At 58.6% G+C, this 26,970-nt stretch overlaps 2 protein-coding genes across 6 annotated transcripts in view; both read right to left on the bottom strand.

The window, feature by feature from the left end:
- Positions 1-26,970, bottom strand: part of LOC120385032 (alpha-2-macroglobulin-like protein 1) — a 218,429-nt gene that overhangs the window by 61,240 nt on the left and 130,219 nt on the right. The window contains exons 1-4 of one of the 5 annotated variants that reach the window (XM_039504110.1): positions 5,608-5,945; positions 4,390-4,579; positions 2,882-3,044; positions 1,031-1,083 (exon numbers count right to left, since the gene is read on the bottom strand). The exons of 2 other annotated variants lie outside the window; for them this stretch is intronic. In XM_039504110.1, the coding sequence (XP_039360044.1) occupies positions 1,031-1,083; positions 2,882-3,044; positions 4,390-4,579; positions 5,608-5,672 (471 nt within the window). In that variant the 5' untranslated portion in view covers positions 5,673-5,945. Of the gene's footprint in view, positions 1-1,030; positions 1,084-2,881; positions 3,045-4,389; positions 4,580-5,607; positions 5,946-26,970 lie in introns of those variants that run through there. 2 more of the 5 variants (XM_039504106.1, XM_039504107.1) reach the window with 2 other exon arrangements.
- The window catches only part of LOC120385033 (alpha-2-macroglobulin-like protein 1), a 34,100-nt gene continuing 22,465 nt past the window's right edge, over positions 15,336-26,970 (bottom strand). Inside the window, 12 exon segments of the mRNA XM_039504111.1 lie at positions 15,336-15,397; positions 15,732-15,773; positions 16,450-16,552; positions 17,001-17,069; positions 18,962-19,052; positions 19,471-19,595; positions 19,745-19,896; positions 19,899-19,959; positions 20,214-20,425; positions 21,964-22,120; positions 23,031-23,105; positions 24,344-24,500. Coding sequence (XP_039360045.1) covers positions 15,363-15,397; positions 15,732-15,773; positions 16,450-16,552; positions 17,001-17,069; positions 18,962-19,052; positions 19,471-19,595; positions 19,745-19,896; positions 19,899-19,959; positions 20,214-20,425; positions 21,964-22,120; positions 23,031-23,105; positions 24,344-24,500 — 1,279 coding nt within the window. The 3' untranslated portion in view covers positions 15,336-15,362.

Here is a 26,970-nt window from a genome sequence, read left to right as displayed (position 1 = left end):
CGCTGCAGCCAGTGCCCGGGCGAGGTGGCTGGGAGGGGAGCTGTCAATCTGTATTTCTGCACTGGGCCCGATTCTGCCACCTCACTCAGCGCGCACAGCACGGTTAGGCTGAAAGGTGCTAATGACTGTCATCGGGGGGGGCACCCACAGCCAATCACAGACTGCACTAAAGCCAGTGGGTGCCCAGCGCTCTCACTCCGGCTCCATGCAATGTGCAATCAACCCTCTCTGCGCAGTGAAGAGACTGCAACCAACAGAGGCCACTGCCCAAGGCACTGGGCTCTGAAGCCCAGGGGGCTGCTCCACACGGCTGTTTTCAGCAGGCCAGCACAAGCCCTGCTACTGCAAGGCTGTTACCTGCCCTCGGAGACTCGCCCCCTGCAGCAGTGTAGACCAGCGGTTCTCAAATGTTAGCGCTCAGGGTGGGGGCAGCCCACAGAGACCCTCTGCCTCGGCCCCGGGGACATGATGGATGCTTCCGGGAGCAGCATGGAGCCAGGGCAGGTAGGGAGCCTGCTTTAGCCCTGCTGCACCGCTGACCGGACTTTTAACACCTAAAATCTCCCGGTTTGGCTTCAGTAGCCTCTGGGAGATAGAGGGAGGGAGGGAGGGGGAGGAACTGATGAGCGGGGCCTGCGGATCCTCTGGAGTTCGATCGGGGACCCCCAGGGGTCCACAGACCCCAGTTTGAGAAACGCTGGTGTAGATCAGGGTGGCGGCTGAGGCATTCCCAGATACCGGAGATCCTGGTACTTCCAGGAATGGCGTGAGCCTGTCCCCGCTGGTGTGACCTCGCACACTCGGTGTGTGTGAGTTCACGCCAGCAGGGGCGGAGCAGTGCGCTCTGCCAAATGGCGCCCCCCATCCAATACCAGACACAAGCATGCACTGTACGGGGCCAAACCACCCAAGAAGAGGACTGTCTGATTTCAAACTGGATGAACAGGCTGCCTGGTGTAGACAAACCTAATGTGTCCAGTGCACCAGGGCCCTGTTACCCTGCCCTCCCACCCCCCACCCCAGCTCTCACCTTCCGAGTACTGGGAACGAAGTCTTTGTCCAAACTGACGATTCGAAACTTCACTGCAAAGGAGCAGAGGCAGAGGAGGGAATCAGCCCCAGCTCGGTTTGTCTGAGTGAATTCCCAGCTGGGGAAGGTGCCAGCCGGACGCCCCGGGCACTGACGGCCTCTGTGAACCCGCAGAATGAGCCCAGCCTGGGCAGCGCAGCGCCAGCTTCCCCCACTTCCCCCCGCGGCCCTACCCTGGGCGGCTGGAAGGGAGTTCAGCAAGGGCGACATGTGAGAGGCTTGTCTCCGGCCCCAATTCCCAGCCCCTCCTGCCCTCTTGCCCCTGTCAGAGACTAGAGGCTAGAGCCCTACCTTCCACCCCTCCGCAGATGCCCCCTCCCTCGCCCCAGCCCTAGGCTGCCTGAGACCCTCCACCGTGGAGCCCTGGATGGGTGGGTGGTGCAGCCCACAGCCTCAGAGCACTATGCAGGTGGTGCAGCCCCCAGATCCCCAAACCCCGGAGCTCCCATTGGCCGGGAAAGGGGAACAGCGGCCAATGGGAGATTTCGGGGTGGTACCCACAGGTGAGGACAGAGTGTGACAGAGTTGCCTGCCCCACCCAACCCCCAGGAGCCACTGCCAGACATGCTGGCCACTTCCGGGAGCGCTGTGGGGCCAGGGCAGGCAGGGAGCCTGCCTTAGCCCCATTGCCACCCCGGAGCCACTCGAAGTAAGCGGCACCAGGCTGAAGCCCACATCCCTCCTGCACCCCAACCCCGTCCAGAGCCCTCCTGCACCCCACACCCTTCCTGCACCACAACCTCCTGCACTGAGCCCCCTCCGACACCCTGCACTCCCTCCCACACCCCAACCCCCTGCCACAGCCCTACATGCATGGCTCTGCATACAATTTCCCCACCTAGATGTGGCCCTCAGGCCAAATAGTTTGCCTACCCAGGGCTAGATGGAGGGGCGGCCAGGCAGCTCCGTGCAGTGCGTGATGCCCGCACCCCCAGGCACCGCCTCCGCAGCTCTCATTGGTTGCAATTTCCATCCAAAGGGAGCTGTGGAGCCGGCGCTGAGGGTGGGGGAGCCCGTGGAGCTTCCCTGATCGCCCCTGTGCCTAGGGGCCGGACATGCTGGCTGCCTCCGGGGAGCTGTGCGGAGCCAGGGCAAGCAGGGAGCCTGCCTTAGCCCTGCTGCGCCACCACCCGAACTTTAAACGGCCCAGTCAGCAGTGCTCACCGGAGCCACCAGATCCCTTTTCGACTGGGCGTTCTGGTCAAAAACCAGACGCCTGCCAACCCTTCCCCCGGCGCTGGTCGGGCAGTGCAGCCTTCAGCGCCCCCAGGCCTGGAGCGCCAGGCAGCCGAGCACCAGCTCCAGCCGCCTGGAGTCCCTGACCACAGGCCCCCTAGCCCAGCCCAGCCCAGTCGGGGGCCCTGGCTATGAGGGAAGAGCTGCAGAGCGCCAGCGGGAAGCAGGAGCGGTCCCGGGGACAAAGCATGGGTGGGGCCACGCAGGGCTGTTTGGGGAAGGTTAGTGTCCCCCAGCCTCTGATACCTGCTGTTCATGGAGCTCAGCCTCCAGGGCCCAGCCAGCCTCCCGCCTCCCTGCTGAGGCCGCCAGAGGAGGCCGATCGGTGCCCCCTGCAGTGTCTGTGCCATCACCAAGGACGGGCTGAGACCCCCAACTTGGTTCCAGACAGGCCTCCAAACAGGCCTCATGCTTTGGGCCTCTTCTTCCCTTGGGCCGGGTGCAGACAGGGGCCTAGAAGTGAGAGTCCCAAATCCCTCGCTAGGCCCCCAGCCCATCCCATCCCAAAGGCCTGGGGCGACAGGAAAGTCCCTCCAGCAGCTCCTGCCCTCTCACCTGTCTGTCCCGGCTTGTAGACGGCCTTGTCCGTCTGCACAAAGGTACTGGGCTGCAGCGCCCGCAGCAGCACCTTCTTCCGCTCAGAGAACTGCAGGGCATCTCCCCGGATCGAGACGTGCAGCTCTGCCACTTCCTGCTGCCCCCCGGACGGGGCTGGAACCTGCACACGGGGACCCCAGCAAGGCCACAGTGGCTGGTAACGGGCCGGTTGTGGCGCAGACCCACTATTGCACGGGGGTGGGGGAGCAGTGGTGTTTGTGAGGAACCCTGTCACAACCCAATGGCCCCCACCCTCAGGGAGTCCCCTGGGAAGGCAGATCTGCATTGTATATTTCTAACACTGCTGCTAGCATTGCAAAGCATTTTGGGAAGGGTCAAAGGTGTGTGAGCGGGGAGTGGAGTTTCCTTTGCAGGTACGAGAGGCCAAGCGGGGAGAGAAAGACGAAAGTAAAGAACGGTTAACACAACACTGCAGCCAGCAAGCTCAGTCCGAAGATAAGATGCTAACTCCAGCCAGCTCAAGGCCACAGCACACATCTGACTCTCGGCTGCCGGCCAAGAAAGTGGGGGCCCGGAATCCACAAACCAACCGTGAGAAAGGAAGATTTAATTGAACAGACACAGACCTGCAGAGCCAGCCCATAACAAGCGAGGCAAGCGAAGGCCAGCACAGAGGAAAACAAAGAGGACAACAGTGTCTAGCTGGTGTGTTTTGGAGAAAGTCAAGGAGGCCACAGGAAGCTGGTTTGCACTGGCACAGAGGGGACCAGGAGCAGAGGTCCCCGAATGGAGCACTCCCCCACCCCACCCCCGATGAGCCAGGACTTAAAACCCTCCTGAGAGCTGGAGCAATCTGGAGAGCACAGCAGATCCTTGGACGACCTGGGCCCTGGACAGCACTCCCGTCCACCTTCCCCCTCTCTTCTTCTGACGTAACACCCAGACTTGGCCAGTCTGGGTCGTGCATGTGAGTATGAAAGTGGGTTAGGGCTTGGGGCTCTAAAGCTTTCTTTCTCCCCCTGAGTGACGTGGGAGCGTTCCCAGCACTCTCTGCTGTATTTTATTATTTTATTAATAAAGCTTGAAAATGTAAACACTTGGTGTGTTCATCATCTCCTCCCCAAACGATCCTGCAGCGTCAGCCAGATCACCTGACGCTCCAGGCAGATTGGTAACGAAAATCTGTCACAACCCCCCTCCCCAGGCTGGGGGCCCTGAATGGGAGGGAGCATGAACCTGGGGCACTCGGAGGAGTTGGAAGCCAGGGCGCTCTGTGCCCCCCACCCATCCCCGCTCCCCCCTGCCTGTCGCTGCTGAGGGATGGGCTCGAGTTCTGTGGCTACAGCTGCCCATTGAGTGACCAGCTCCGTGCCCAGGGCCAGTGCCCTGAGCCCTGCTGTGCCCGGGGCCCGAGGCTGGGCTGGGGCTGCAGACCTGGGGCTGACGGGCTCCGTGCCCATGGCCAGTGCCCGGGGCCGTGCCCATGGCTGCGGGCGGGGGCTCACCTGGAAGCGCACGTTCTCGTGCAGACGGGGCTCCTGGACCTCTCTCTCCAGCAGGGTGATAGCGCTGGGCCCATCCCCCCTCTCCAGCCGGACGCTCACCCGGACGGTCTCGTTGAGGTCACTGAGATGAACTGACACCGTCCCCGTGTGCGGGTGGTAGAGCTCGGCTGGGCTCACCACCACATAGTGCCTGGGGAGGGGAAAGCACCGGGCAGTGGGGGAGGGGACAGCCCAGAGCCTCCCCCAGGACTGGAGGTGACTCCCGATTTCTGAGTGTCCCCCTGCTGGGACAGAGCTGGGTCAATGGCTCTGGAGGCTGATTCGTTTCTCTAACCACAGGGCAGGGGCAGGGCAAGACCCCCCCACTACATCCCCCGCCCCAGCCTGCCTCCCGTGGAGCTGGAGGGGCCCAGGGGGTGCAGAGAGGGGCTCAGTCCACCTCCATCCCCGGCCTCTCGGCTGCTCAGTCTGCCCAGAAGGGGGACTGAGATTGAGCAGAGACCCCTGCGCACGGCGGGGGGTGGGGGGGGGGGGGAGGGGGGCTGGTTTGTCTGGGGCTGTGCTGAGCACCTGAGCCCTTTGCAGCCAGTAACCGGCTTAGATACAGCCCCACCCCCACCCCCACCCCCAGCCCATTCTCCACCCCGGGGCCTCCGCCCGCCCTCACAGGAACCCTTCGGCGTTTGCACCATAGGGGCACTGCCCAGTTCTGCAGAAACGTTGGTTTAACGCGCTGGGTTCGTCGGTAATAACTGTTCTATTGCACTGGTGCCTAGAGGCCCAGCCCGGCCTGGCCCCCTGCACTGGGGCTGGACAGACCCGCAGGCAGAGACAGGCCGAGGACCGAGGAGGTGACAGGCTGACGGGAGCAGGCGGCCGCAGAGGATCATCACCCCATGGTACAGGGGAGCTGAGGCTCAGAGGGTTGGTGTCTGGCCAGGGGCGCACAGGACGTCTGTGGCAGAGCCGGGCACTGACCCCAGCTCTCCTGCCCCCAAGCCACTGCCTTAACCAGAGCCACCCTCCCACAGCGTTGGGAGGGGTCAGACCAGGGGGGCCCAGGAGGGACCCAGCGTCAGGGACTGAGCTCCCAGGGGAGAACGGACCTGTCCCACCAGTTTCGGATCCAGCAGCCCCCTCATCGGTGCCCTCGGCTGCTTCCAACCCCCCCGCACCGCCCACCACGCAGACAGACAGACAGACCCGGACAGGGCTTACGGCTCTGCAGATGTCCCAGCTGTTAGGTGCAGGAGGAGCAGCAGGCAGGTTACTGGGGCCCCCATTCCTGGGGTGCAGGCAGACGGGCAGGCACAAGGGCACACACACGTCACCCCCCTCTGGGTCCTTCTTCCTCCTCTCCCCCACGCTCTGTGCTGGAGACCAGCCTGCTCTGCTCTGATACAGACTCTGGAGCCGGAGCTTCGCTTTGATCTGGGGTAAACAAGGGAAGCGTCAGGTCTCTGGCAGGACTGGGGGACGCAGCCGGGACAATATTTACCCACCACCCCCAGCTGCTGGATTCGAGGCTCTGACAGGTTCTTGCAGCTTGAGTCAGAGGATGCTGCCTGGCAAAGGGTCAGACGAGCCAGGGGGCCCCTCTGGGGGGTCGGTGGTGGTGCATTAGCTGGGATGCTGGGAAAGCCCTGGCAGGAGCATGGGGGAGGAGCTTGCTGAGAAATGAGTTCGTTAAAGTGGGTTCTGGCAGCGACCCCACTACTGCAATGCAAATGAGAAGAACATTGAAGTTGCTGAACACGACTCATGAAAACCCATTCACGATCGCTTCTAACGTTCCTGCACTGGGACGGCTGGGGATGAAATTTCCATGCTCAGGCTCTGCCTTGGGTTGAATGTTTTTTGTAAACTTTCAGCAAAAACGAGTTGAGGCATTTCTGAGAACACGGTTGGCAGTAGCACAGGTAGCTTTTTCCAGGGCAATCCATTTTCCTGACCATTTTGTTGAGGAGTTCTAACGCCTTCATGCTTTGGAGCCTGGAATTGAAATCTGGCAGGGGGATTGTGCTAGGGGAAGAGAAGGGTTTTTCCTCTTGCCATGAAAATCCACATCAATCTAGGCTCTGGCTAGGTTATAAAGTACAGAACATTGCCATTTGCACATGGTCAGTAGAGTGTCTCAGACTTGTTTCCGAGTCACTGACAACTTGGGAGAAAATGATCTTGAATGGTTATGGATCCGTGTCCTAACCGATACAGCACAAGATGGGGGGTTAGCTGGTGTCTGAGGCAGATCACCAAATCCCACGAAGGAACAGGATGAGTGGCTCCTTATGCAGCTATTTATAGAATGTATGAAAAGAAGCTGTGTGATCCTGGGGGATTTCAATGTGAGTGACACATGTTGGCGGTCGGGTGCTGCCGGTACTAAAATGTCTTTGGAATTTCTTATATATTTTCCTAACTCAAAAAGTGTTCCATCCGCCAGGGTAGTGTTCTGTATGAGCCCTCGCCTTGAGAGATAAAGAGGAGCTGATCACAGAACTAACCATGAATGGTAGCCTAGGTACAGGTGATCCTGACTCGATCATATTTACAATGTGCCAACAGATTAAAGTCCAGACCAGTAGTATTTCCACTCGGTGGTTTGAAAGGGCCTGTTTCACAAAGCTGAAAACAATTATGAGCCGAATCAGCTGGGAAAAATAATTTAATCAGAAAAATGTGAATGAAAATTGGGAATTATTTAAGAACACTTTACTAGATGTCCCAAAAGCCACAATCAATCAAACTGGTTAAAAAACTGATCTGGCTCAAAGGGCAAATGAAAGCAACTATAAAATATTTTTTAAAATGATGTATAGCAAAGGGAAGAAAGGAGAAATTGGTGGAAATGAATATAAATCTGGACTGTAGAAACTTGGTAAGGGAAGCAAAATGACATATTAAGAAATCTATGGCCAGCTGAGTTAAGGACAATAAGAGGGAGCTTTTAAAGTATATTCGGAACAAAATGAATCCTAACAATGGAACTGGTCCATTATCAAATCAAATGGCAGAATTATTAACAATAATGGAGATGGGATGCCAGAATGGGAGGGAGGGAGATGGGCAGGGGGTGGTGCCTCGGATGGAATGGTGGTGTGAGGGTGGGGGCTTGGGGAGATGGGGCAGTGTGGGGTGGGACCTCAGGGGGAAGGGCACTGTGGGGGCAGGGTTTCAGGGAAAAGGTGTGGGGTGTGTGTGAGGCAATGGTTCGGTGCTGGTGGCCCCCCTAATTTTAGGGAGCATCCGTCACTCCTGAATGCTGACAAGGCAGAAAGGTTCAATAAATATTTCTGTTCTGCATTTCGGAAAAGCCAGATGAAGTTGTCATGTCACATGAAGGGGAGAACACTCGCTCCATTCCACTAGTATCTGGGGAGAATGGTAAACAGCAGCTACCAAAGTGAGACATTTTAAAATCAGCAGCTTCAGATAACTTATATCCAAGAGTTTTAAAAGAGCTGGCTGAGGAGCTCACTGGACCTTTAATGTTGATTCCCAGTAAGTCTTGAACACTGGGGAAATTCCAGAAGACTGGGAGAAAGCTAACGTTGTGTCAATATTTTAAAAAGGTAAATGGGATGAACTGGGTAATTAGAGGCATGTCAGTCTGACGTGGATCTCTGCCACAATAATGGAGTGGCTGATACGGGACTTGGTTAATAAAGAATTAGAAGAGACTCTCATGATTAATGCCAATTCACAATGGTTTATGGAAATCAGATCCTGTCAAACTAATTTGATATCTTTTTTTGATGAGATTATAAGTTTAGTAGATAAAGGTAATAGTGTCAATGTAATTTACTGAGATTTCTGTAAGGCGTTTGACTTGATATCATGTGACATTTTGATTAGAAATCTAGAAGAATATAAAATAACACGGCACAGATTAAATGGATTAAAAACTGGCTAACTGATAGATCTCAAAATGTAACTGTAAATGGGGAACCATCATTGATTGAGGGGATTGCATAGGGATCAGTTCTTGGTTCTGTGCTATTTAACATTGTTATCAATGACCTGGAAGAAAACTTAAACTCATCAGTGATAAAGACTGCAGACAACACAAACATTGGAGTGGTAAATAACGAAGCTGACCGGTCACTGATACAGAGTTCTATGGATCACTTCATACGCTGGGCACAGACAAACCATATGTGTTTCAGTGTAGCTCAGTGTAGATGTTCACATCTAGACACAAAGCACGTAGGCCATACTTATAGGATGGGGAACTCTATTCTGGGAAGCGATGACTGAAAAAGTTTCGCGTGTGTGTGGGGATCGGCTGAACATGGCCTCCCAATGTGATGCTGTGGCCCAAAGGGTTATTGTGATCCTTGGATGCATAAACAGGGTGTGACGGGGCGGGACAGCCCCGCACTGGTACAGCAGGGGTTAACCCTTCCTTGCTAGCAGAGGAAGCCACGCCCAGGAAGCTCTGCTGGGCATGCTCCAACTGGCAGACCGGTATAAAAGCCTGCAGGTCTGCTCAGTCTGGGCTGACCACAGGGGGAGAAGGACGCAGACCGTCAGCTCCTGCGGGAGGAGAGCCAGTGAGCCTGGACCGGGACGTCAGCCGAGCAGAGGCCGTACCGGAGACCCCGGAGAGGGACGCCAGCCGGAGGGGACCTACGGGGGAACCGCTCCCACAATGCCGACGTCTGGCTAGACAGGGTAGGAAGTGACCCAGGGGATTGTAGAGACTGACAGCCTTAAAGCTGCAGTACCGCTCGGCGTGTTGTGGGCGGATCCCCGCCGAGCGGGTAGCAAGGAGAGCTTGCCACAATCAGGGCCCTGGGTCGGGGCTCGGTGGAGAGGGCGGGCCCGAGTCCCCCTACCCCACCCCTTAATACCCCGCCTCGAAGGGGGCGTTTATGGACTCCGGCCGCTAGGCCGTGCTGCCCCGCCCCGAAGGGGGCGTTTATGGACTCCGGCCGCTAGGCCGTGCTGCCCCGCCCCGAAGGGGGCGTTTATGGACTCTGGCCGGTAGGCCGTAATACGCCGGCTGCCAGGGGCAGACCGAAGGACAAGTGAGTGGCGCGGCGCTAGGCCCCCAGCCCGCCCCTGCCACAAGGGGGTGCTGGGGTGTCAGACCCGTCACACAGGGGAATCTGGAGTAGGAGCAGAGAGGTGATTTTATCTCCATACAGTATTTGGCCCTGGTGCGACCACTGCTGGAATCCTGTGCCCAGTTCCGGTGTCCATCATTCAAGAAGGATGTGGATAAATTGGAGAGGGTTCAGAGAAGAGCCACGAGAATGACTACACTCTTCAATTTCCCTGGACACACAATAGCAGCTTTAAAGGTAGCCATCCTGCAGTAAAAAAACTTCAGGACCAGACTTCAAAGAGAAACTGCTGAGCTTCAGTTCATCTGCAAATTTGACACCGTCAGCTCAGGATTAAACGAAGACTGTGAATGGCTAGCCAACTACAAAAGCAGTTTCTCCTCCCTTGATTTTCACACCTCAACTGCTAGAAGAAGGCCTCACCCTCTCTGACTGAACTAACCTCATTATCTCTAGCCTGCTTCTTGTTTGCATATATATACCTGCCCCTGGAAATTTCCACTACATGCATCCAACGAAGTGGGTATTCACCCATGAAAGCTCATGCTCCAATACGTCTGTTAGTCTGTAAGGTGCCACAGGACTCTTTGTCACTTTTACAGATCCAGATTAACATGGCTACGCCTCTGATAAAGGATTAGAAACATGCGTTATAGTGATATCCTCAAGAGCTGAATTTATTAGCTTACCACAGAGATGGCTAAGGGGTGATATGGTTACAGCCTATACGTACCTACACGGGGACAAATATCGGCTAACAGGCTCTTTAATTTAGCAGAGGAAGGTCTAACACGATCCGATGGCTGGAAGTTGAAGCTAGACAAACTGAGACTGGAAATACGGTGAACATTTTTAACAGTGAGCTTAATTTTTAAATCAAGATTAGATGTTTTTTCTACAAGATCTGCTCTAGGAATTATATTTGGGAAATTCCCTGGCCTGGGTTATACGGAAGGTCAGACTAGATGATCACAATGTTCTCTTCTGGCCTTGGAATCGATCAAGCTATGAATATTTGTCTCTGTACATTGCATCTGTGCTGCGCACGCTCCAGCCCTGGTCTCTTCCACCCACACTGAATATAGGATCATTGGGACTGGCTGGGTCCTGCAGGGAGACTCACAAGGGAGCTCTGGGTTTGGGAAGAGGGGGAGGGGAGAGGGCTGGTCTGTCACACACACCCACACACAGACACCGGCACTGCAGACACCTGCACAGGGAGGCTGCAGCCTGCTGGCCCTGGCTTGCTGCCAGCTCCAGGGATGCAGAGATCTGGCCCCAGGTCACTGCCCCTTCCTGGTTTACCCTCTGTGACGAATTGGGATTGTTCTTAATGTTTCCTCTGAATACTATGTGGGTGCCTCAGTTTCCCCTCTGCATTTCTTAAGTCTCCAGTGTGATAAATGGCCGACACTCTGTATCCTGGCAACAAATGACTGGGGCCCTTCACCCTGCACGGGAATAGCTAAAGCTGAACAAAGAGATCAGGTGACCTCCTGGCAGAAAGGAGGGGCTGGAGGAGGTTTCAGTTGGGAGCTACCTGGGGATGGGGAGTGAGGGCAGACGCGGGTGTCTGGCTCGCTGGGCCCCAGAATGGACCCGGCTGAGGGGTCTTGTTCTCTGGACCTACAAGCTCTGTTTTCAGACCATGTTCCCGTCATCAAATAAACCTCTGTGTTACTGGCTGGCTGAGAGTCACGTCTGACTGGGAAGTGGGGGTGTGTGCATGACCCTGTGGCTTCCCCAGGACCCCCCCTGGGTGGACTCGCTGTGGGAAGTGCACAGGGGGGCAGAGGATGCTGAATGCTCCAAGGTCAGACCCAGGAGGTGAAGCCGTGTGAGCTTCTTGCCCTGCAGAGAGTTTGCTCCAAGGGAGAGGAGGCTCCCCAAAGTCCTGACTGGCTTTGTGGGGAGCAGTTCCAGAGCATCGCCCGGGGACTCCGTGACACCCTCAAATATTTACCTCTCCCTTAGGATGGTTCAAAGGTAACAGGGATTTCAGTCCCACCAGGCAGACAGGGCCCTCTGGGGGTGATGAACCTGGGGGTGGGGTGGGAGGCCCCTGCCGAGGGGAGAGCGATTCAGGAAGGGGTGAGCATCAGACATCAAGCCTGGGGCCTGTATCCCTTAGATCGGCGTCCATGGAACAGCTCAGGTCTCTGTCACGGCCAGTCCTGGCATCACAGAGCCCAATTCTGCCCTCGGTCACAGCTGGGCATCCCGAGACAGCCCCAGCCAATGACCCAGACAGGCTCCGCAGCTCCAGTGGGGTCTGGGCACAGCTGCGGGAGCATCTCCCAGAGCAGCATTTGCCCCCCGGAAATCAGAGCTGGTACCAAGCGACTGGGGACAGCGTGTCCTGCCCCTCCCAACCCGGCCCTGTCCCCGGTCTGTGCCGGGCTTTCCCAGGGCTGGATTGAAATGAGTCAGGGGGTGGGTCTGCAGCGCCCCCTGCTGACCAGGTGAATGACTCTCACGGTGAGGACACGCCTGGCGGTGCCCAGCGGGAGCCCATCACTGCTGGGGAGATGGCGGGAGCCATGTTCTCTGATGGCCGGTGAGGGCCCAAGCGAGTGGCAGGGGGAGTGGGGCACTCGGTGAGTGTGGGTCACAGCGACACAGCGCTGGCCTGAGAGACAGAGCAGCCATGGACTCTCCAGAGCAGCCCCACCGCTGCTCCCTGAGGGTTGGCAGGTTTAGCTCCTTCCCATTACTGCTTCCTCCAGAGGCTGTTCGCTTCCAGCCTTTCTGGCCAGAGCAAAGAGAGAGAAGATCCCCCAGGCGGAAGTGTTGGGCAGGAGGCTGCTAATGGAGCTGACACAGAATCGCTGGGTGGCTGTTAGTGGGGGCGGTGGGAGGGGGCTCGTCTGCACCCCAGGGACAGGTCCGGCCCCATCGTATGGACCAGTCTCCTCAGGGCGTGTTAGTGAAACACGCAATGACGCCGGCTAGGGAGGAGCTGCAGAGAGCAGGGGAGACAAGAAAGTACCCGGCGGGAGCTGGCCCGAGCCAGGGGATGGGCAGGAAATAAGAAAAACACGATTCAGCTCAGAATCTGATGCTAAGCCGCCAGGGCCAAGAGAACCCGACCCAGCCGGGTCCAGCCAGGTTTGAACGCTGCCCCCTCCCGAGACATCTCCCGCCCGTCAGGGCTTTCTCCCCACAGGCCTCACGTGCCCAGCTGTATCTCAGGCTTCACCACCTCCACTGTGGGCCTCTCCCACCTTGCTCCCTGGCCCTGGGAGCCTCCTGTCTACCAAGGGATCCCATAGGGCCTAGAGAAAACGGCTCCATCCCCACGTGCCTCCCCCGCCACACAGAGACTGAAGAGACTCCAGGAATCTGGGGGGATCCACAATCGGAGCAGAGGGTCCCCATAAAGGGAAAACAGCTGGTGGGACTTGAGCCCATGGGGGCTGCGCAGGGACCCACTGCTCTCTTGCGCTGTCTCCGTTTGATCTGCTCTGCGGTTTTCAGCTGCATCTCCAAGGCTCAGGTCGTGCTGAGCCAGCCCTGGGTCTGACACATTCCATCTGAATTCCGTCTCCAGGCTTCACACCACAGCGTCCAGTATGTGCTGAGCGTGCAACGTCCCTCTGTGTGTTTGAACCTTCAGCACAGGCTGCTACTCCTTGAGCCACGGCCATGGCATTACGTTAAGCAGCAGCAGGAGCAGGTTGTTGTCCTGGGTGGGTGATGGGCTATTTGGCTCAGTGGGCCGGGTGGGACGGAGGTCCTGCTCCATGTGATCGCCCAGAGGTGCCATGGGCCTCTGGAGCCATGGTCTGTGCCCAGGGAGGGAAGCCCACACCTCTTGCTAGAGCAGCTCCCACTTGTTCCCAGGACAGGAGCTGGCGCTGCTGCTTTGGGGGTGGCAGCAGGAGGTGGCACTGTGGGTGGTTCGAGCTCAGTGTGATTTGGGCAGGAACACAAGTGCCGGAGGGGAAATGGGGATTGTTCTGAACAGTTTATGTCAGTGGTTCTCCCTCCACCTGTGGCCCGAGGACAAACAGGGGCTGGCAAACTAGGTCTAAGGAGTCTGCGAAAGGCCATAGTTCCCACAGAACAGTGGTTTTCACCCTGTGGTCTGCAACCCCCTGGGAGTCCACAGACTCTAAGATTTCCAAGGGGGTCCGCACCTCCCTTCGAAATGTTATAGGGGTCCCCAATGGGAAAAGGTAGAAAGCCCGGGGTTCCTATCTAAACAATATCTAAATGGAATCTGATGGAACAAAGAAAAGCCAATTCTCCAGCCTGAGGGCTGAATATCAAAGACCCGCTGTAAACAATGGCGGGTGAGAGCATCTCAAAGAAAAGACTGGGAGAGAATTTTATCATGGAAAGGGTCAGGCAGCTGAAACAGAGGGGCTGCTATTAGCTCCACCTATAAACATCACTGGGAACAGGAATTAAATGCCACCAGCTCTGTTAGTGTAACGTTATCGCTACAGAAGCCAGGCCCGGGCAAAGAGGAAGAGAAATGCCTTTTTGTGACTGCCCCGGCTGCACACAGGACAATACCATCTTTCAATACGGGAGCACTTCCTATTCCCCAAATACTAAAGTCCAGTTCTCCTGCCTCCTTAGACAGGCACGTGCAGCCCTCTGGGACGTATTTCTTCCATCCTTTCCCACTGAGACTGAGCTTGTGGTTGTGACTCTTTGGTGAATCTTTCACACACTGGCCCTGGGGAAAGCCCCTGCACCTACAAACTGCATCAGGTGCCTTTAACATCTGCACAAAGGAAAAGGAGCTTCCTGCTTGTAAAGGGGACCTGCAAAGAGTTCTTGCTTCTTTGGATAGGGAGGGTCTGAACGGTCTATGGATTTATTTTTCTTGCTTCCTATTTACCTACTTCCTAAGTAGCAGGAATGTCGAGTCTGATCTGCCCTGGGGTCTCTGGAGGACTGGCTGGGCATCTCACAGCATGTACACTAGGCTCTCACACCTTGGTTGACTGGGGATAGACCTGTCACAGAGATCGCCTTTCCCCACAATGGTCATTGGTCCGTGGAATTAAACAGATAGTAACAAAACATACCAAAAAAACCAAAACCAAGCAAGAGTTGTAAGGAGTCGGACAAGCCATTCCTCCCTCTCTCAGGCCTTCGCTTTTAAAATCAATTTAGTTCAACCCATGCAAGCTGGTAGAGGTGCTCCTGTCAGGCTGAGAGAAGAGTTGATTCTGGTTTAGCTTCAGTTCCTAATTGATTGAACCTAAACTAAAACAACCTCCGCCACACCACAATAAGTGCATCCACACTGGGGTTTTCACGGGGTAAGTAAACTGGTTTCAAAACTAACTTCAGTTGAACTGGTTCATTTTCATGTAGACGTGTGTAACGAGGGCAGCTCAGCCAGGCGGGGCTGGAACCCGGGGGGCTGTCGCTGACGCTGCCCGACCCAAGGTTAAAGCCAAACCCCACAGCAATGACCGAAGGGCTGGGGAAGGGGACAGAGCCACGATCCCAGGATCTGGCTGCTCTAAGGATGCACAGGAGCCATGTGAGGAGCAGCAGCAGGGCAGGCACAAAGCGACAAAACAGCCTCACAAACAGGTGGGTTTTTCTATTTTGTTTTACACTGAACCTGCTGCTCCAGGCAGGACGGGAAGCAAACCCCAGGGGTCCCCACTGCAGTCACTGGTCCCCGCGTGTGAGAGACAGCTGGGATCACACGGGCTGGTCTGGGGGCTGAGAGATGGGAGAGCAGGTGGGATGTTTGCAGAGCGAACGGGGAGGCGTTGGCTGAAGAAGGTGCTAAGGGGGATAGTGAAGCTGGTTCGGGGAAGAGAAGCAGCTGAGACGAGGCCTGTCCGTGCCCCCCTGATCCTGGGGTGTCAGCTGCCGGCGGGGGGCTCTGGGGTTGGGTGGGGTGGGGCCTGCCCAGCTGGGGTGGGGGCTTCAGCGGGAATTTTCCATCGTGTCGGCGTCAGGGGCTTTAAACAAACACAAACATCCCCTGAGACAGGATCATAATCATCCCCGAACACCCGGCAGACAGCTGTGGACACGGCCCCCCAAAACTCTCCCACCCCCTGATAATACTCTCCCCTCAGAGTCACCCCCTGCCTTCAAGACAGATTCCCTTGTGCCCCACATAGACCCTCCCCCCCCGAAGTCTCTCCCCACACACACATGCTCCTGGTGGGTTCCATGCTCCCATCTCCCCCTCCTTTCCGTCTACAACACACACACACCTCTCCGGCCCATGGACTCCCCCACCCACAAAGCTGTAGGGACTGGAGTTGTGTGCGGGTGCATCACACCTACCTGAGCCGCAGGGGGCGCTGTACTCAGCCTCTGTGTGTTCACCTGCAACAGCAAGGGATGTAAGGAATGGAGGAGAGACCCAGTGGGGGGATGAGAACCCCTCACCCATCCCACACACGCAGAGTCTGTTCCCACAGCCCCAGGGGATCCCTGCTGTAGGTCTGAGCCCTAGAAGGGAGTGGGAGGTCGCCCCCAGCTGTCTGAGTGGGGCTGTGCGCTCTCTCCCATCCCCCATCTCCAAGTAAGTCAGACGGGCCCAAAAATCACCACTGAGTCACCCCTGAAAACACCCAGGGAAACCGTCCTGCCACCTCCTAGCCCAGCACAAAGGATTCTGGGGGTGTCTGAGGAGCTGGATGGCAGGGGAAATGTAGGGGGCCCTGAAGGGGCGGGACTCGCCTGCTCCTGCTGGGACGGCCCCAGTTACACCAGCTGCACCCTCCCCACTAGCCCGACGAGCACACGGTTCCTGTGTCCCTCACGGTGAGCGACCCCACAGACCGAACGCGGGAAGGCTCTGACCTGAGTGGGATTTATGGAAATGGGGCACTTGGATCCTGGGGAGATTTCAGTGACCCCACGCCCTGAGTGTGACACAGAGCCCAGGAGAACAGCTGTAATGGGGGTGGAGCAAGCGTAGGACACGCCCACCCAGCCAGACTGTGCCACAGAGCCCAGCGAGTAGCTGTAATGGGGGCGGATCTCGGGCGGGACTCACCCGTCTCGTAGTAATCGTACAGTCTCACCGGGGCTGCTCTGAGATTCTTCACAGGGAAATCCTGCTCCAGGGAGAAGGTGAAACTCGCCGCCTCCTTCGTCAGCTACCGAGAGAGCGACAGAGTGAGCGCCTGGGCTGAATGGCTGCACTGGCAGTTCGAAGCCCCTCCTCCCCGAGGCTCGGCCTGGCCCAGCCACTTCCCCCTGCCCCTGCGGCCTGGAGCAGTGAGAAAATGGTCCCCCCGAATCTCTGTTCCACCCCCCTGCAAAATGTGACCCCCTTTCATCACACTCAGGGCCCAGTTCCAGCCTCCCCAACCCTGAGCTCCCCATCGCTCCGTTCACGGCCCTCCCTGGGGTTTGGCTGCTCTGGTCCCATCTCTCATCCTTTATGGAAACGAGTCACTTGGAACCAGGGGAGATTTCAGTGACCCCTCGCCGTGCGTGTGACACAGAGCCCATGAGAGCAGCTGTAATGGGGGTGGAGCCAGGGCAGGACACGCCCTCCCCATTCACACCAGGCTGCCGGAGCCCTGGGCTACCCGCACTCACCTGGTCCAGATAGAGCGTCACCTGGTCGTTCTGCACCTCTAGCCTCTTCACCAAAAGCTGCTTCTCCAGCTAGGAGCAGAGGGAGGAAACGGCTGAGTCAGGAACGGAGAGAATCATAGAATCATAGAATTCAAGATCAGAAGGGACCATTATGATCATCTAGTCTGACCTCCTGCTAGATGCAGGCCATAAGCCGATCCACCCACTCCTTTAGCAAGCGACCCTGCCCCATGCTTCGGAGGAAGGCGAAAAACCTCCAGGGCCACTGCCAGGCTGGGGCTGGAGGCTGGGGCTGGAGTCACTGCTCTGCTGGGGGCTGGGACATGGGGCACCAAATGCCCCCATGGCCGAGGGGCCTGGCTGCCACCCCCCATGCCAGTCACACCTGAGCACTGGGTGTCCGCTGGGGGAGAGGCGGGAGTCAAGATGTAAGCAGAGTCAGGATGAGCCCCACCCTGACATCTGGTGGTAAATTACGGGGAGTGCAGAAAGAAGTTTCAAGTGTTTGCATTGGCATTTCAGTTATTTGCATTGGCACTCCCACCCCACTTAGCATACAGCACAGAAGCTTGGGATGGTTATTTTCACAGTGGTGGGATCCCCAATTTCGTTGTTATTGGGGCAGGAGGAACGAAATGTTGTCATCCTGATTAAGTAAATGAGGAACTACAAAACTGTCTTATGATAGAGGGTTTCATTATCAACTAAATAGCACTTGCTAGACAAGGGACATGGGTTCCAAAACCCATTGAAAAGAGAGAGGCTGGGGACAGAGATCTGTACTTGGTGGTATAGGTGCCTTGTGTGAGCCAGAAGCACCAGTTCCACCTATGCTTCTCTCCACTGTGGAATGTCAGAGTTAATTTTTCATTCCCTTAAGAATCTAGATACAGGTCACTGAGCTGAATTCACTGGCACTGGGACTCCCCTACTATGAGCTAGAATCACTAAGAGCTGAAATCACTGAAGAGCTGGACTTGCTGAGCTGAGAGCACTGAGTACTGTGCTAATGAGTGGGGGAGCCTGAAGCAATACCATGGAGCAGAGCAGCTGGCAGAGCGGAGTGGAGCAGTTTGTGCAGCCACTGGGTGAGTGGAGCCGAGCAGCTTGCGAGGACGGCCGGAGCAGATCACAGGACAGGTGGCGGACCAGAGCAGCTGGCAGAGCGGAGCAGCCACAGAGCCAGCGGAGCTGTTTGCGGGGACGACTCGTGGAAGCAAAACCCCACGAAGAGGCAGGGCAGTTGGCCCCGAACCACGTAAGGTGCCCATTTCTTCCCAGGCTGGGGAGGGGGACCTCTGCAGAGAGACTCTTGAACTCTGAGGCTGCACTGACCCGGGACAGAGACCTTTGGATTGTGGGACTTTTGGGACTGTGGGTGATTTGGGGGTTGCTGGACTCAAGGGCCCAGAGAGAAGGACACAGCCCAATTTGCTGGGGTGGGTCTTTGCTCATGGTTTGACCTATGAACTCTAGTTGAGGTATTTTCCCAATTTAATGCTTGTTGTTTATCTCATGTGATTAAACCTTTTCTGCTACACCAAGAGTCTGTGCTTGCGAGAGGGGAAGTATTGCCTCCTCGAGGTGCCCAGGGGTGTGTGTAAGATTTTCCCAGGTCACTGGGTGGGGGCTCGAGCTGGTTTGCATTATGTTGTGGGGAAGGGACCCCTATGTATTGAACCCAGCCCTTGCTGCTATCGTTTCAGCCTGGCAGAGGGGTTACATAGACATGGGCATTGTGTTGTAGGGGGAGATAAGCAGGGTCAGGACCTGCTCAGTGACTGGATAGGAGACCCAGGGCTGCACAGTGCCCTGGGACAGGGCTCTGCAGGAGAAGCTCGCCCTGGGGGTCAGAGCTGCAATGTCTGCTCGCCTGGGGGTCTGGGCTCTCCCCCATGGATCATCCCCTGGTTTCATGCTGTGTGACTGGCCCAGCCTGTTATCCTCCCTGGGAAGCTCACCTGCCGCAGGGAGCTCTGGACGGGGATGTAGCCGGACGGCAGCTTGGCCTCGATGATGGCCATGTTGGTGGCTGGGCGCTCCCCGCTGTACCTGCAACAGGAGCCGTGCGCTGAGGTCGGGGTTTGCCCTGGATACAGACCCCAGGGGGGTGGAGGGGGAGGGGAGGCCTCCCGTCCTCTCGGCCCTGCAGGCGTCTCTAATGCCTCTGCCTGCTCTGGGCTGTGAGCCCCGCTAGCCCCCGGCCAGCCCTTAGCTCCCCAGCAAGGGGCCCGGCCCCAGGAGCTGCTTTGGAGCCGACTGTCCATTAGATCAGCCCCGGGACCAGCCCTTTAGCCCCTGGCACATTCCAAGGGGCCCCCGCCTCTGCCCCGAGCCCTGTGAGGGGATGGCTCCCCTGGATCGATTCCTGCAGTGGGGCGGCTCTGCCCTGGCCATTTCCCCGCTGCCTGGGGCCTGCCCCTGCCCCCAGGCGCTCGCACCCAGCGGGGGTGGGGGCTGGGGCTCGTACCGGGCGTGCAGCACGAGGCTGAAGCGGGATGTGGCGCTCTCGGTGCACTCCTTCGGCTCCGTCTCCACCCGCAGGTCAAAGGTCGCGGCGCTCTTTGGGGGCGGCACGTTGTAGCGCAGAGTGAGCTGGGAGACAAGCAAGAGGTTGGGGCAGAGCCTGCTGCCTCTGCCACCGCAGATCAGAGCCTGGTCCCAGAGCCAGGTGCCGTGGGGCAGGGCAAGGGCACAGCCAGTCACCGCTGGGCCGGCTGGGCCCCAGGGGCTCCTGCACTCACCTGCACAAAGACACAGCCCTCGCCGCTGGCCTGCACCGTGTACTGCCCGGGGATCTCCTGCAGGGCCGCTTGCTGCAGCACCAGCCGGTTGGCGTTGTCCACGTGGAATTGCTGCCGGGCCCCGGCCTGGGAGCTCACCGTCACCGACACAGCCCGCCGCGCTTGCACGTCAGGGCTGTGTATTTGGCCAGGGCCTGCAGGGCCACCACCGTGTCCTGGGGAGGAGAGTCACCCAGCTGCTGTCACGCTCTGGGGAGAGGAGCCCGGCTCAGACTCACTGCAGCAGGATCGGGACCCACTGGGGCACTGACACCAGGACCCTGGTTCCCAGCCCCTGAGGGCAGGGGGCTCTGCACCCAGGACTCCCTCTCCCAGGAAGGGCCCCAGCTCAGCTGCGGAGCTGCGGCTCTCGGGAGCCCCTTCCTGCACCAGGGCCACAGCACTGGTTTGCCGAGGGCAGGGGTGTTACCTGCGTGGAGGAGAAGCCCCCGTAGGGGTTCTGCTGCTTGCTGAGCCAGCGGACGATCTGGACGGCGGTCGCCATGTCGGCAGCAGACACGTTGGGCAAGGAGAGATAGGCCAGGAGCACGTAAGCCGTCATCTCCACCTCCGCCGACGGGGCCTGGTTCCCATAGGGGCTGGGCAGGGCCTTCACCTTCCTCTGCCAGTGGAGCTGTCCCCCTAGGAGAGGGGCCGAGGGAAGGGCAGCCCCATGGCTGCAGTTACAACACAGTGGGTCACCTGTTTCCTTTCTAAAGGGGCCCCAGGGGCTTCCCAGGCCAGAGGGACGCCTGCTCCCCACTGAATGCAGCCACCTCTGGGGCAGGACACGGCAGGTGATTCACAGCGCACAGGAGGGCTACACAAGTGTAACACGACACCTCTGGGTGGGTCGTCAGCAGGGATTGAACCCTGGATCTCTGACTCGAAACCCCTGAGCCTCTGCTGCCCGAGCTTCAAGCTGAGCCCAGGAGGCTTGCCAGCTCCAGGCACCCGCTAACGCTCTCTGGGGTGCAGTCACTAGAGGGGGGCAGAGATCCCCTGTGTTAGTTTGGCCCCTGCCCAGAGCCTGGCCCAGGCAAAGGGCAGGGGGCAGAGCTGATGCCGGGTTAACACCCCCCTCCTGAGTGATCCCTAGGGCCTTGAAGACAGGACCATCACCAGAGTCCAACAGGCCCTCAGTGCACCCCTAGGAGCACAGCTCAGTCTGAGCTCGAATGGGGCCGAGGAGATGCACAGAGATCACTGGGGCGTGTTCATGACAAGTGTGAGGGCCCCAACCTGGGACTCCCAGCGCCTCCTGGCCTCATGCCGAGGGCTCCTTCAGCTCAGCACCGACATGGGGCAGCGCCACCTCCTGCATCCCCAGCCGTGCTCCCAGTGGGCCTCAGGCCTCCCATGGGACCTCTTGCCCTATGGGGAGCTGGCCCCAGGCTGCATCGCTCAGAGCACCACAAACCCAAGGGCATCTGTGCAGGGACAGGCTGGGGGAACTGGAACTGGGGGACGGGAAGCCTCCCATGGGTCCATGGGGGGCACATGGTGCAGATAAGGGGGCACCCAGAGACCTGCTTCCCTGTACATCCCCCTCTCCCAGAGACAGCAGGGCCTAGCGAGCCCTGGCCCAGGGCAGCCTGTCCCCTCCCAGCATTAGCCAGGCCAAGCCGAGAAGCCTCAGGCAGGGACTTCCCTGCTGGGATGTCCCCAACACAGGATGGGGGCTGGGATCCTGCGGCATCTCCCCAAGGCTCGGTTACACCCCATTCCCCTTGGGAGCTGCCTACGCAAGGCCCTGCCCCACGGCTCGGAGCCCACTGGACCCGTCACGCTCCTGGCCCCGGGCGCTTTAGAGGGCTGGGTTGGAACACGGGGCTTTGCCCCTCTAGGCTCTCAGCTCCGATCCCCCCAGGCTGGCAGCGACCCAGCCTCGCCCCCCCTTCGCTCCGTGCGCTGGGCCCTGGGAAATGGCAGGACGATCTCACTCCAGCTCTGAGGGGAGAAGTGTCCCCACGACAGAGCCCGGCGCGTCGGCCCCTCGCTGGCAGCCTCAGCAGAGACCACGGACTGACTGGGCCACGGAGACCCAGCTCCCCTGCCAGGCTGAGGAGGCCCCGGGGCAGGGGGCACCTGGGTGGGCAGGGACGTGGGGGGCAGCTGGCCCTGCCCTGGGCCCAGAGGCCGGCAGCGAGGGGAGCACTAGAGCGAGGTGCTGCCGGTACCGGCGCTGACGCTGTGCTGGGCCAGGCGCTGCAGGAGGGCGTCCCGCAGCTCAGTGCTCCCCGCCAGCCCGAAGGCGTAGGCCAGCAGCGCCTGCGTGTAGAGGTCGCTGGTGCTCGACTCCCGGAGGCACTGGAGGGCCCTGGTCACCATGGGGTCCTGGGACGGGGGAGACACCGAACAGACTCCCCGTCAGGCTGAGCCGGCCAGAGGAGACCCGCCGCACCTGGGCATGTCCCCCAGCTCCCACCCCATGGGGCCCTAATACCCCCTCCCACCAGCCTGCCATCACCTCCCCCAACTCATCCCCCCACCGCCACCCGCACCCTGCGCCCCACAAGCCTCCCCAGACTCCCTTCCCTGAGCACTAGACACCAAACAGACTCCCCGTCAGGCTGAGCTGGCCATAAGAGACCCCCTGCGCCTGAGTGTGTCCCCCGGCACCCACCCATGGGGCTTTAATAATGTTCCACCAGGCAGAGAGCTGTCACCCATCTGTTGCCACTGCCACCTGTGCCCTGGGACCAGCTTGCCCAAGCCATGCCCAGATCCCCCAAGAGCCACACCCAGATCCAGAAACTGGCCAAGTCGCTGAATCTTTTGATTCCCCGACCCACTGTCCCCATCCCAACCTCTCCCTGACCTGCCTCCCAGTATCAACTCCTCTCCCCACTGCCTCCAACAGCACCCCAAATCGCTCCCTGGTACCAACCCCCCACAACTCCCCCATCTCACCCCAAATCCCTCCCTGGTGCCAACCCCCCACAGCTCCCCCACCTCACCCCAAATCCCTCCCTGGTACCAACCCCCTACAGCTCCCCCACCTCACCCCAAATCCCTCCCTGGTACCCACCCCACAACTCCCCATCTCACCCCAAATCCCTCCCTGTTGCCAACCCCCACAGGTCCCCACCTCACCCCAAATCCCTCCCTGGTACCAACCCCCACAGCTCCCCCACCTCACCCCAAATCCTTCCCTGGCACTAACTCCCCCCTCACTGTCACCAACAATCTCCAATTCCCCCCCAGCTGCCGGCCCCTCCCCTGGGGCAGCCGGGCTTGGCCTCACCGTGAGGGGCTGCCCCAGCTCCAGCAGCGCTGCCGTGATATACGCTGAGAGAGAGAGCTTGTCCACCACGCCGCCCTGAGAGGGATGGAGACACCGGGAGCTGGCTCAGACAGAGCTGCAGGGCATGTTGCCAGGAGCAGGTGAGCCGCTGCCCAGGACAGGCCCATTGGGACAGAGACGACCCGGCTCCAGCGCTCCGAGTGGCTGGATTTGGGTCCTGCCTCCTGCTGGGTCCTGCCAGGCCCATCTGGATCCCGAGCAGCTGCCCCCAGTTGTAGCAGCCACTCACTGTGGCAGTGAGTTCCACAGCTTTGTTATAGGGAGAGGCGGTAGCTGATCCATTTTCAAGGCTGTATAAAATTTCAGTACAAAATCCTATCTGATCCACCCTGGAACCAGAGGTTGGGAAGTTGGTTTGAACTGACATTTGCCAGTTTTCCTGTGAAGACCAGGGGCCGTTTCTGGGAGGCTGAGGGATTTGCCCCTCACTGGGCAAGTTCCTGCTCATTAAATAGTCCCCGTGCAGGAATCTGGACTTGGCCTAAGATTTGTCTCCTTCTCGCTCCCAAAACAGCCGGGTACAGCCCTTGCCCCTCCCGGAGAGTCCCAGCTTCCTGCAAACTCAGGGGCAGTGGCAGGAATTGGGCTGTGACTCGAGCTGGGTAGGAATTTCCTGCTGAAATGATTTCTCGACAGACGATGCAGTTTCCACAAAACCAAAACTCTGCAGGAAAATGTTACTTTTGCTGAAATGTTTCAATTTCTGTCGGGAAAATGGAAACGCAACATTCTGCAGTGAGGCAGCAGGGCCCAAATCGCAGCCTCTCGGGTTGGCGACCTGAACCGAAACCTTCCACTGCGAACCGGTTCAGCTTTCAGCTGGACTGGCCTCGTGCCCCCGCTCCCCCATGGACTTGGCTCCTTCGGACTACATCTCCCATGATGCACCGCAACAGCCCTTCTGACTGAGCCGCGTGGGGAGTTGTGGGAGTCACATGACTTCAGGGCTGGGCCCTGCCCCTCAGGCTCTCCATGCCAGGCAATGAGTGCGGGGTCTGCTCAGTGCCCACGGGGAGACTGGCCTGTGCAGGAGCCAGGGGGGGCTGGGCCAGGGCTGCTCCCTCGTTCGGTGCAATAACCCGCTGCCCCGGCCGTTCCAGCCTTTCAGCCGTTGCTAAAAACCCAGGGAAATCCCCCAACCCGAAATGGGTCACAACAACCAGCTGCCCTGAGGGGCCCCCACCCCCTTTCCCCGCTTGTCCCCCGACTCCCCCCCTCCCCCATGCCATCAGCCTGTGCCCCCAGCCTCCCACCTGCAGGGCGTTGTTCAACAGCTTCCCCACACTGCGGAAGCAGCCGCTCTCCAGCTGGTGACGCTGCAGCCACCTTAGGGCGTCTTCTAGATGCTTCTCGTCGATGGAGATGTAGGGCCTGGCCTGGCCAAAGGACTTGAGAACGAAGGCCGTCAGCCTGGGCGGGGAGAGACCCCGTCAGAGGGACACGCTGCAGGAGATGCTGCGGGCCAGGAGGGAGGTGCGTGGGGGCTGGGGCTGAGGGTCAGCATTGTGGGGGTGAGCAGAGCTGTCAGGGGAGCCCAGAACAGGAATGGGGGTGTGATGGAGTAGGGACCGTCTGTGTGGGGGTTGGGAGAGCCGGGGATGACTTTAGGTGAGAGACAGGACCTGAGCCACTAATCTGAGCCAGGCAGGGGGGAGGGGTGTCAGCACCTTTGCCTGGGAAGCTGGACAAAAGAAGGGGCCTGCTGGAGGGAATTAGTTCAGTTTTCAGTTTTGGGCTGGGTGGTGGAATTCAGGGAATCCCAAGCTGGGGACTAAGCTTCCTGAACTCCCAGAAGGACCAGATTGAGGGGCCCTGGTTGTGCCTACAAGCTCTGCTGTAGCCTGCGTTCCTGTTGTCCAATAAACCTTCTGTTTTACTGGCTGGCTGAGAGTCACTGTGAGTCCCAGGAAGAGGGGTGCAGGGCCTGACTCCCCCACACTCCGTGACAACTGGTGGTAGCGGTGGGATTGAATGCACCCCATGGACGGTGCTTCCTGCAGTAAGTGACTGGGGAGCAGTAAAACGAAGGGACGATTTCAGGGGTGATTAACCCCTGGGAGCGTGTGCCCAGTGAGAAGGACTTTTGCAGTAACAGGGTCTCCCGGGGGATTGCAGCGAGCGGTCCTGGGGCGGAGGAGTCTGCAGCTCGACTCTGGCAGAGAGGTGGTGACCTCAAGAAGGACTGGCATGCTAGGGGTCTCCCTCGAAACCGAGGGGAGCAGTGATCACCCAGGCCTGCAAGTGGCCAGCAGGAAGATGTATGCTAAGCGCCTTAAGTGTGACCTGGTTAAACTGCTGGTACTGGAGCAACTGTATGAACGGTGCCCACCCGACCTGAGGCTGTGGTTGAGGGACCAAAAGCCAGAGAACCCGCGACATGCAGGGCGGCTGGCTGATGACTTTGTGAAGAGCCGGTCGGGGGGTAGCAGGGAGTAGTCCCAAAGGAACAGGCCTGCTGCGATGCAGAGAGAGAGTCACCCTGGGACCTCCCAAAGGGGAATAGGAGAACCCCTCCCAAGGGAATGCCCAGGACACGGCTCAGAGAGGCTGCAGCCTCAGACCCAGCCAGCAGAAGGGAGCAGGTCCCCATCTCTGTCCCAACTGCTGAGTTCCAGGCTGAGTTGCAGAAAGATCCCTCCTTGCGGAGGCCAAGGGACCTGGCCGACCTCAGTGCATTACAGTCCATGAGGAGAGGTTGCAAGGAGAGGTTCCTGTGGGAGAAGGGGTTCCTGTACCGAGAATGGGCTCCCACAGGGGAAGTAGAGTCATGGGGGATCAGGAGGCAGCTGGTGTTTCCCCAGAAGTTTCGCCACAAGCTACTGTACCTGGCCCATGACATCCCTCTTGCAGGGCCCCAGGGAATCCGGCGCACCAGGCAGAGGCTGCTACGGAACTTTTACTGGCCTGGGGTCTTTACCCATGTCCGACAGTACTGCCAATCCTGTGACCCCTGCCAGCGGGTGGGGAAGGCCCGGGACAAGGGGAAAGCGGCTTTGAGGCCTTTACCCATCACAGAAGAACCTTTCCAGAAGGTGGCCATGGACATAGTGGGACCTCTCAGCAAGACGACCCGGTCGGGGAAAAAATACATTCTGGTGATGGTAGATTTCGCCACTCGCTACCCCGAGGCGGTGGCCTTGTCCTCTATTGAAGCAGACACCATGGCAGATGTGCTGCTGACCATTTTCAGTCAGGTGGGGTTCCCCAAGGAAGTCTTAACGGACCAGGGGTCCAACTTCATGTCGGCCCTGCTCCGGTGCTTGTGGGAGAAATGTGGGGTCTGGCACAACTGGGCCTCAGCGTATCACCCCCAGTCCAACGGGCTGGTGGAAAGGTTCAACGGGACGCTAAAGATGATGCTAAAAACATTTATGCACCAGCACCCACAGGACTGGGACAAGTACTTACCTCACCTGCTGTTCGCGTACCGGGAGGTACCCCAGAAATCTACCGGGTTTTTGCCTTTCGAACTGTTATATGGAAGGCGGGTAAAGGTGCCCCTGGACCTGATGAGAGATGAATGGGAGGGGAAGACCGCTCCCGATGGAGAATCAGTGGTGGAGTATGTCCTGACCTTCCAGGAAAGACTTGCCGAGCTCATGGGCCTGGCCAGGGAGAATCTGGCCCGAGCCCAGAGGAAGCAGAAGGTCTGGTATGACCGCACGGCGTGGGCCTGTGCCTTCGCCACTGGGGATCACGTGATGGTTCTCATCCCCGTGAGAAAGAACAAACTCCAGGCCGCCTGGGAAAGGCCTTTCAAGGTTGTCAAGCAACTAAATGAGGTAAACTATGTGGTGGAGCTGTCTAACCAGGCACATCACCGCCAGGTGTACCATGTTAATATGATGAAGCCATACTATGACGGGGGAATGTGGTGGTG

The sequence above is a fragment of the Mauremys reevesii genome, linkage group 17, assembly GCF_016161935.1.
Source record: "Mauremys reevesii isolate NIE-2019 linkage group 17, ASM1616193v1, whole genome shotgun sequence".
NCBI classification, from domain to species: Eukaryota; Metazoa; Chordata; order Testudines; family Geoemydidae; genus Mauremys; species Mauremys reevesii.
Note: the sequence above shows the minus strand (reverse complement) of the source record. Positions and strands in the feature narration are given on the sequence as shown.